General features: G+C 36.2%; 1 protein-coding gene across 3 annotated transcripts; it reads left to right on the top strand.

Moving 5' to 3' along the window:
• Positions 1-456: 456 nt before the first annotated feature.
• On the top strand, positions 457-8,756 carry LOC107893200 (ethylene-responsive transcription factor 1B). Of its 3 annotated transcripts, none has more exons than XR_001682757.2 (2): positions 457-6,095; positions 6,675-7,003. XR_001682757.2 is itself a non-coding variant. In XM_016818129.2 (2 exons), exon 2 carries the CDS (start codon positions 7,978-7,980, stop codon positions 8,623-8,625), a length of 648 nt encoding a protein of 215 aa, XP_016673618.2. In that variant the 5' UTR covers positions 5,688-6,095; positions 7,331-7,977; the 3' UTR covers positions 8,626-8,756. The 3 variants fall into 3 exon arrangements, 2 of the variants coding, with proteins under 2 accessions (XP_016673618.2, XP_040941462.1); XM_016818129.2 differs by lacking the exon at positions 6,675-7,003 and adding an exon at positions 7,331-8,756 and having other exon boundaries at positions 5,688-6,095; XM_041085528.1 differs by lacking the exon at positions 6,675-7,003 and adding an exon at positions 7,331-8,756 and having other exon boundaries at positions 5,692-5,827.
• Positions 8,757-10,292: the final 1,536 nt, after the last annotated feature.

Genomic DNA, 10,292 nt, shown 5'->3' with positions numbered 1-10,292 from the left:
TTTTAAACTAACATACACCTCTCTAATTTTATCATTTTCATTCTCTCATCTTTCCACTTTTTCACTCAATTAAGTACAAATTTTACTAATATTTTATATAAAAAAGATTTGTTATCAATTAAAACGGTCTGATTATTTGGTGTAATAATTTATTATATTAAATGTGTTTTATGGAATTCTATATGTGGATAAAATTGAATAAAAAAGTTAATTATGATTTATTTGCGTATAACAAAAGTTTTAGCATAATATAACTAGAGATATAAATATTATATTGTAAGTATGAGAATTTAAATTTAATCGTATTTCCCACCGCAATTAGGATTATGATGTATAACATATGTTAATTCAATAACTTCTCTAATGATGAATCAAAGTAAACTTTTTTATTTTTATTAAAGCTTGTGAAAATGGTGTGGCCATTTCTAGAATTTCAACCTTTCATCAGGTTGAATACACTGGACTTAACAGCAAAACAGAACCATATTATATTCCTTAAACTTTAATCAATTCATGTGTTTGATATGAAAGTAACTTTCGTGATCATCATGTACAATGGTCCCAAACATAAAACACCAAGAAGAACACCTCAAAGCCTTCTCTAAAAAAATATCCAATGCCACAACAATTCTTTGGATGGAAAGAAACCCAATTCCATAACACCGAAAACAATTATAGATGCAATATAATATTCTTTTTTTTTTTGGTGAACAAGAAAACATAACGAAATTAAATTACAAGGAAAAACCGAGAGGTGTAAAGAGCCTCTCTTTATCTGACTTAAGAAAATCTAGCACTTCATCTAGAGGAGACTCAAAAAGGCGTAGGTCATCCTCGCTTACAAAAGCCAATTTAGTAATGTAGTCGACACAATAATTATTCTCCCTCGGAATATGTCTTAAAAGCCACTGGTTTTCTTGGGGTAGAATCCGGTGTATTCTTCTAATCAAAGCAGAGGTAGAACCCTCCGAACCACATTCCTGAATAGCTTTGACAACCTCCAAACTATCAGAGTGAATAATTACATTGTTATGACCTCTGCGTTGAAGGAACTTTAAGCCGTCCAGAATACCCTATAATTCTGCTTCGAAAATCGAGCAGGTCCCTAGAAATCGGTTGTAGCCCATCATCCAATTACCAGAACTATCCCGTACCACTCCTCCAACAGCTGCTTTTCCAGATGCTTTTGACACAGCATCATCCGCATTAAGAAAGATCCAATTCTTAGGTATAGACTCCCCGTGGAATGTGACAATAGTATCACTCAGGTTACTTCTAGAAATCTTACTCGCCTGTTTAGCTCAACACATGGAAACTTTAATGATTTCGCTAGCACTCCATGGTTTCCCTTAAAAGAGGAAAAGATTGCTATTCTTCCATAAGCGCCAAGCTAATAATCCAAAAAGGCAAGCCCAGCTAACTTCCCCACCAATAAGCGTCGAAGTATCCTGTATATTTAAAGCAATCCATTCGTACAAAGGGTTAGAAAAAACAGAGAATGTTGGTTTCTCGGAACTACCTGTTTCCAGACTTCTTTAGCCACAGTACAGTCAGGAATGCTATGCAGAATGTCTTCAGTGGCATCTCCACAAATCAAACAAGAGCCATCAACTGCTAAACCCCGCCTCACTTTTTCCTCATTAGTAAGAATTCTCTGTTTAAGCACAGTCCAAAGGAAGAAACAGACTCTTTGCGGGCCTGGGATCTTCCACACTATCTTCCATAACTTATCTCCAGGGTTCCAAGAATCTTCCTTTAACACTTTGTGAGCGGATCTAACAGAAAAAGCTCCAGTTGAAGTATGTCGCCAAGACAGCCTATCCGGTCCTTCAGCTGGATGAGGGGGAGGAATACCCATAATATGGAAAATAATCTCCTCTGGTAACAAAGCTTGCAAAAAAGTAAGATTCCAACTGCCATCTCCTGTAATCAAGTCACTAAGCAAACAATCAGGATTAATATTAGCATAAGGAGGTAGGTAATTAATCAAAGGTCCAAATCTAGGAATCCATATATCCTTCCATCAGCGAATTTTATTGCCGTCACCAACGAACGAAACAAGGTTATCAAGTAACAGGGTCCACACTTTTGAAAGCAGCTTCCAAAGAAAAAAAGTTTTCGCCTTTGTTATACTAGTCGGTAGAGAGTCCTTCATCCCATATTTAGACTTAAGCACACAAACCCAGAGAGTCTCATTATCAGTAACCATTTTGAACCCAAGTTTAAGCAAAAAGGCGATGTTCTGGTCCCGTAGTTGTCTCATGCCAAGACCACCACACCACTTGGGTTGGCATATAGAGTCCCAACCAACTAAAGAGATCTTTTTCTTACCATCAGAAGTCCCCCAAATAAAACGCCTGACTAGATACTCAATCTCCTCACAGGTCTGCCTAGAAATCATCATAGATTGCATGAAGCAACTGGGAATGGCTAGAAGAACTGTCTGCGCTAAAGTAACTCGTCTAACAAAAGAAAGTTGTCGAGCATCCCAACTCTGAAGCTTCTTACGGACTTTCTCAAGCACAAAAGAAAATATTGCTTAGCCGATCAGCCAATGATTTTTCAACACTTTTGGAAAATAAAATATTTGTTTTCCTAAGGTTAACCTTATGTCCTGAGAGCTCACAGAAATCATTCAAAATTTCTTTTAAAATCTTCCCGTGTTGTTCATCCGCTCTACAAAAAATCACAACGTCATCGGCGAAAAAGAGATGTGAGAGAAGCGGCCCCGATCTAGACAAATTTATAGGTTTCCAACTTCCTTTTGATAAAGCTGACCTAATAGAATGTCCTAGCCATTCCATATAGAGTATAAAAAGGTATGGAGAAAGAGGACACCCTCGTCTAATTCCCCTAATAGGTCTAAATTTGGCCGTAGGAATGCCATTCCACAAAACTTGCATGGTAGAGTTAGAGATCGCAGAGATAATAACATTTGAGAGATAGCTAGGAATACCTGCCGCTTAAAGAGAGGTATCAATAAAATCCCATCGCACTCGGTCATATGCCTTTTCTAAATTGATTTTATTCGCCATCCACTTCCGAATCTTGCAGCTCTTCATCGAATGAATCACCTCTTGGGCAATGATAATATTATCGGTAATATTACGCCCAGCAATAAACCCTACCTGTTCCTACGCAATTATTTTGGGAAATATAATCTTAAAGTGGTTAGCAATTACTTTCATTACCAATTTGTAGAGGACAGAACACAGACTTATAGGGCGGAACTGAGCAAATTTCTCAGGATTCTGAATCTTGGGAATAAGGACAAGCAGGGTATTATTTAGCCTAGCATCAATAACCCTACTATTGAAAACCATTTTCACCCAGTCACACACAACTGGCCCTACTATATCCCACTGTTTCTGGAAGAAGATAGCATGAAAACTGTCGCTACCTGGAGCTCTCTTAATTTCCTCATCAGTGACTATTCTACCTAAAAATTCACTATCAGTAGGCACAAGTTTAGGGAACCTGTTAGGAGGTAAGTAACCCATGGGACCAGGATCTTCTCTGTATAATTTCTGAAAAAAATTAGACGTTTCTAATTCAATACCTCAGGGTCAAATAACCAATTACCAAGAGATTCACGAATGGTAGAAATACGATTTTTTTCCGTCTCTGCAAAGTGCGAGCATGAAAAAACTTAGTATTTTTGTCCCTCCAGTGAAGCCAGTCACAACGAGCCTTTTGCTTCTAGAGAAGTTCCTCATGGTGTAAAACATTTTCCAACTCGTTCCTAATATTCCTTTCAACATGAGCTAAAGTAGTAGAACCTAAAAAGTCCATTTTCCTTTGAACAGTCGACAGCTGGTGAATCAAGTTCCTCTTGCGAGTAAAAATATGACCGTAAATGTTCTTATTCCACTCATTGATGTTCCCGGTAAATTTATCTAAAGAATCAAACATGTTCCCGTGAAAGACCCATTTATTTCTCACAAGATTTTCAAAGTCATGGTGTTCAACCCATCCTGCAAGGAATCTAAAGGGTCTCCCATTTGGCAAAACAGACTCAAAACTAGGGTTGAGGAGAAGAGGACGGTGATCAGATTTAATTCTTGGAAGATGAGTGACTACGCTATTTGAAAACAAATTTACCCAAGCCTCATTTCCCAAAGCACGATCCAATCACTCGAATAGATGGCCCCTATGCCACGTGAAAGGAGGTTCCCTGAAGCCTAAATCATGAAGGTTAGAGGGGTCAACAAAGTCACCAAAAAGGGACACCTCTTACCAATCGAAAGGCCCCCCCTTTTTCTCTTCAGAGGAGAGAATAGCATTAAAGTCTCCAATCACCATCCAAGGAATTTGCCCAGTAGGAATAGTAGCTCTCAAATCATGCTAGAGGTATTTTCGCTTCTGACGATAGGACTCCCGTAGATGAAACCGATCAAAATTAGATTGAGAGAAGAATTATGCCAAATCCGAGTAATAATGAATTGGGGATGATTTTGTAAAATCTCCACTTTAACAGATTTAGTCCAACCAATCCAAATGCCCCCAGCATAACCAACAGCCTCCACACGATGTGAAAATTGAAACCCCAATTTTGCAATAACTTTATCTGCCTTGGACCCACTGACTCTGGTTTCCAGCAGACTAATAATATTGGGTCTATGCTCCATACTATACTCGCGAAAAATAGGAGGAAATCTGACATTGGCACAACCCTAACAATTCCAAGAAATAATCGAGAGATTCATAAATAATAGAATATATTAAAAAAAAACATACCATTACTGTCGGAAGTCAACCACTCTACTAGATTCACATTCACAAGAGCTTCCCTTTTATCTTCCTTTGAAAGGTCTGAAGATATAAGCTTCGCCACCTCTTTCATTAAATCTGCTAAAGAAACCCGCGAATTTGCAGAGGTTTTAAAACGACCCCCACGACCTTTTAAGGCATTACTATTTTTACGCCCTCCTCTAGTAATGCCAAATTTCTCAAAATTATTTCGACCCTTATTATCAATTTTACCTGCATTCAAATGCTCAAATGGACTACCTTTAGACTGATCAGAGGAATTAAATTTTTTTTTGAAAGTAACCGCAGAGTGTTTCTCATATTCTAGAATGTTATTAGTCAGCTGAACCTCAAACTTCTACTGGGCCTTCAAAAACCGGATTGAAGTGTGCCTTAATATCTTCCGACTTATCGGCTTGCGATTTTGGGTTGTACTAATTATCATCATTACCTGCATTTAACAAAACAACCCCAAGTTCTTGATTAGTCAGAAATAAATTAAGATTTGGAAAAACCTGGGTCTTGTTGGGATTAGGCCACGCAAGAGAAGTTTGCTGGTCATTAACCGCCAAAGAAAGAGGCGCTGGCCTGTTTGACTTTTCTACTGTTCCATCAGCATAATTTCCCATGGGCCTCATACTCATTGGAGTAATAGAAATCGAGTGACCTTCCTTAGCTTGATAGGTCTGCTGACATGATCTATTTAAATTCTCTTTAGAAAAAGGCCCAATCGAAGACCCAATTGGCCTATTGTCATTTAATTTTTTTCCCAGGCTTTTCAGCCTAAATTTGTCATTGTCACGGCCCGAATGAGCTCTCCCCTCTGATAAGCTGGCCTTTTGAATTAATTATACTCGTTTGGGCATCCGAATCCAAGCCCAAATCATAAGTTCTCTTTTGGCCACTTGAACCAATGTCCAAATTTGTTGCCTTATTAATAACCGGTGAAGGCAAAGATTTAATGAAATCTTCTTCTTCAGAACCAAGATTGGCCACATCAGATTCCACCGCTTGAATATTTATTTCCTTTAAATCTGCTAACATTCCTTTCTCACCGCCGGTCTTCTCGCCTTCAACGGTAAGGGCATTAAACCGAGAGCCAGACTTTCTTTTTCTAGCATCTGTATTACCAAAATCTCGGGTATTCCCCGATCTTCTTCGGGATTTACACTCCACCAGCATTCACGGACCGAAAGCTGGTTCAGAGATCTTCTCTGGGTCACCGTTTCCACTGATTGAGCCACTGTCGGCCACCACTTTGTCATTGACTTTGTCCAATGTTTCTTTTGGTAAAGAACACAGATCCTTCACATGCCTGTATTTTCCACAGGTAAAGCAAACCGTTGGTAAGGCCTCATAAACCACCTGTTGTATTTCGCCATTAACACAGATTTGAGAAATGAGGAGTTTGTCTAGGTTGATAAATAGGGCCATTCTAGCGAATCTGCCCCTAGTTCTATTATCAGTCTTAAAATCAAACTTTACAACCTTACCGATCATATTTCCAATTGCTTAGAGAATCTTCCTTTTGTACATAAACCCCGGTAGTCCAGTAACCTGATCCAAGCCAAAACTACACTAGGATATGGTTGAAGGGGAGAGAACTCTTTTGTCCATGGCTAGAGTATCAGATACTGTCCAAAAATTATCCACGGTCCCTGTGTAAGGACTTTGTCATAATCCTCCCTGTTTTGGAATTTAGCCAAAAAATACCCATTCTCAATATCCATTAATTGGAATGGTTGTATAGGTCTCCAAAGGCTAGTGATTCGATTAAAGAGAACACTATAACTGATGTTTCGCCCAAGTAGTTTAAGGACTACTGTCATCTCCATCTCCTTATATAAAATTTCTTTAACACGATCTGAAAACTCAATTGTTGGAATTCTATTAACATTGGTCCTTATGATATCATCATCTAACAGAATGAAGTCTTCATCCATGTCCCCCTCAAATTCGGCGACATCCTGACTGGTCCCAGACGAACCAGTTCCAAAAAGTTTATCCTTCCACGACATTGCCGCATTCGAAGGTGGATCAGCGTCCACAGCCATATCCACAAAAGTCCCATTAGAAACCTCTTTAAACCTGACGTTCTTAGTATTGCGATCTTCAAAAAGCTGCGAACCTTCGTCCCCCTCAAAAACTTTTAGAGAATTTTCCATACCAACCCGTTCCATACAAGACTATCATTGTATCAATATCATATTTTTTAATTTCATTTATAGATATCAATTTTATTGGCTCTCACCAATTCAAAAGACAATCACATTCGATCCACCAATGTACAAGGTTTTCACCAATGTACAAGAAAGTGACATTCGACTCTTCCAAATATAAAAAATATATATATAATGAAAATTTGTTTTTGCTTTCTTAATTTTCTCTAATCACCAAACCAAACAAATGTGAGTCGTCTTCATTCTAGTGACTCTCTGCACTCATGTGTTGTGAATAGCTGTTGTTGTATTATTCAAAATTTTGTGCAATCCTTGTGTTATAACAAGTTTATAGTTTGTTGAGTTGATATTATTAGATCTTTATGAATCAGATTTTTCACTAAACAATCACATGATTATAGAGCTGAAGGAAGGATCATAAAGTGGAGGAGCTAATGCAAAAATGCTGGAGCTGATTCGCAGTTGGAGGTAGATTTGGAGAAGCCATCGTCCTTACTACCAACGTCTCTTTCCCTTTTTTATCACCTTCTTATTTTTATGATTAAATTATATTCACCCAAACAAATTAAATAAAAGAAAAGAAGAAAGAAAACCAAACTTAAATTCCTCATATATTCAACATGATTTGACATTATTCAGATGTTATACAATATTCAGATTCATAATCTGTATCTTCAATAGGCATTTAGATATGTGGTGCCATATATGCATCAGCCATTGTTTGGTAGCTCCTAGTGCCAAGTGGGTAAAGGGCCCTTAGCTATTGATGAAATCATCAAGCTGACGCCATGCATATTGAAAACTTTCTTCTGACCTGGCCGCCATGGCAATCGCCAATCTGCTCCAATTAATGACCCAATAATGTTGTTTGAAAACCCTCCCCTTCATGTATTGTTTCCACTTTTCTATCCCCCTGTGACCTTCCTCGATCCCTATATAAATATACACATCCCCCTAAGCTTTTAAATGTTCCCCCTATTAACTCATCACTCTACACATAAACATCATATTCAAATTGAAAGCCTGGACTTCTACTCAATTTTCATACATGGATTCTTCATATTTCCAATACCCATATTCTCAATTCTCTCCTGAATCATCTTCTTCCTATGTATCTCAAGAAAACTTGTCACTTGAATCACTCAATCAAGCCCTTCCTTTTAATGAAAACGACTCTCAAGAGATGCTTCTCCTAGGAGTTCTAAACCAAACCCATGAAAGCTCCTTTGAAACAAACCCTAGAGACGATGAAGTGAGCTCAAAAGCTAATAATGAAGGTGAGGTTTCATACAGAGGGGTTAGGAAGAGGCCATGGGGGAAATTTGCAGCTGAAATAAGGGATTCAACAAGGAAGGGTGTGAGGGTTTGGCTTGGAACCTTTGATACTGCTGAGGCTGCTGCTTTAGCATATGATCGAGCTGCATTGACAATGCGAGGTTCCATGGCTATACTTAATTTTCCAATGAAGAAAGTTTATCAGTCACTTCGAGAAATGAATTATAGATTTGAAGAAGGGTGTTCACCCGTTTTAGCAATGAAGAAGAGGCATTCCTTGAAGAGCAAAAGAGTGATAGTGAAGAAGGTGAAGGAAGAAAAGGGAATTATAAGCATGGAAAACTTGTTGGTTTTGGAGGATTTAGGAGCTGATTACTTGGAAGAACTTCTTAGCATGTCTGAGACTCCTGATCTTTGGTAACTTTGGGTTTTTGTAATTAAGTTCACTGTTTTGGAATTTTCCATTTATCGTTACAAAATCAAAAAAGAAATGAATTATCATTACCAGTATAAACAAATAAAGTGCAATTTTATCGATTAATATTTTATGAATTGATGATGTAAACTACCAACTATATCATTTCCTTACTGCATCAACCTACTAATTAACCAAACTAAGGGAACAATGATAAGTAAATAAATACATTTTGGATGGACAATGTATTTAGTATAAAAATAACAGTAATGATGAAAATAACAATAAAAAAAGAAAAATTAAATACGGGAAGCCCTAAACTTTCTATATATTACTTCCACGAATTAGTCATGTCATTTCTTCTCCTGGCTACTTTTTTAGATGAATGGTATTATATTATTGAAGAGAGCAACAAGGTGTCTACAAAAGGTTAAAATATACAATTTCATTTTTTAATAATCAGGTTTGAAGAGATAACCCACTTAATATCTTCTTTTCCCCTTGTGTTTAGATATTGAGGAATATTATTTTGGTGTTGGATAATTGTCCTTTTTAAATGTTATGATGGATGAGGGATTAAAGTTTGTGGGACAAAGAATTTTATATGTCAACTTGGCCAAGTTGACGGTACTATTTTAGTTTGATTGGTTTTTCTTTTTCGGTTCCATTAAGATGGAGCTTGATATTGACAATATATGTTGTGTCAGTTATCGTTTATAATAATTATAAAAATTGGGACTATATTGCAACTCATTTAATTAGTATAGCTAATTTTTGAAATAAACCATTAATTTATACATTTTATTTTCTTTATTGCAACAAAACCAACATGCACTCATATAATGTTGTCAATTTCTTTCTTTTTAATGTAAAGGTACTTAAATACATCTTATTAATATAATGTCATGAATATCTAAAACTACTGTGAAAATGCGAAAACAAACCATAAATATGGTTTAATAAAGATAAATCCTCACATCACACTCAATAATAATATTATCATAACCACCATTTGTCATTGGGTCGGGTCAGGTGATCCACTCGAAAAGTAGAAGGGTGGGTAAAAATTATAAGTCTGAAATATGAGTTTAGAATAAAAATAATACCCGTTTAGAAAATGTGTTAGGGCTCAAGTAAGGTCTTTTCGGCTCTGTTTAGCCCGAATTTGTAAAAAAAAAAAAACTTCTATTTTTATTTTGATTTTTTTATCGTTTTACTACTATTTTCTTGTTGTTTTCTCACTATTTTGTTATCATTTCATTATTATATTGCTACTATTTTTTGTTATTATTTGAATATTGTATAACTCTTGTTTTATTGTTAAATTAATTACTATTTTAGAGATATTTACTTGTTAAGGCACACATATCTTAGTGTTATTTAAATATTTATATTTTTTAATGACTAATCATCAGCCTTCTGTAAACCCGTTAAAATAATAAAATAGAAAAAAGAAATATTTGGCTTCAAATGTAACTTCTACTTTCTAACCGTGAAAAAAAAAATTTGTGAAAGAAAAAAAAAATTACAATCAATTAAACTGAACACATGCAACCTGACAAAACAATATTTTAACCTTTTTTTTTAAAAGTTATTTTTTCATCATTATAAAAATCAATCACATTGGGAATGTAATTCTAAAATAAGTTAGATTTACAAAATTAATATATTTT

The sequence above is a fragment of the Gossypium hirsutum genome, chromosome A13, assembly GCF_007990345.1.
Source record: "Gossypium hirsutum isolate 1008001.06 chromosome A13, Gossypium_hirsutum_v2.1, whole genome shotgun sequence".
In the NCBI taxonomy this organism is placed as follows: domain Eukaryota; kingdom Viridiplantae; phylum Streptophyta; class Magnoliopsida; order Malvales; family Malvaceae; genus Gossypium; species Gossypium hirsutum.
This window is presented reverse-complemented; position numbering and strand designations above follow the sequence as displayed.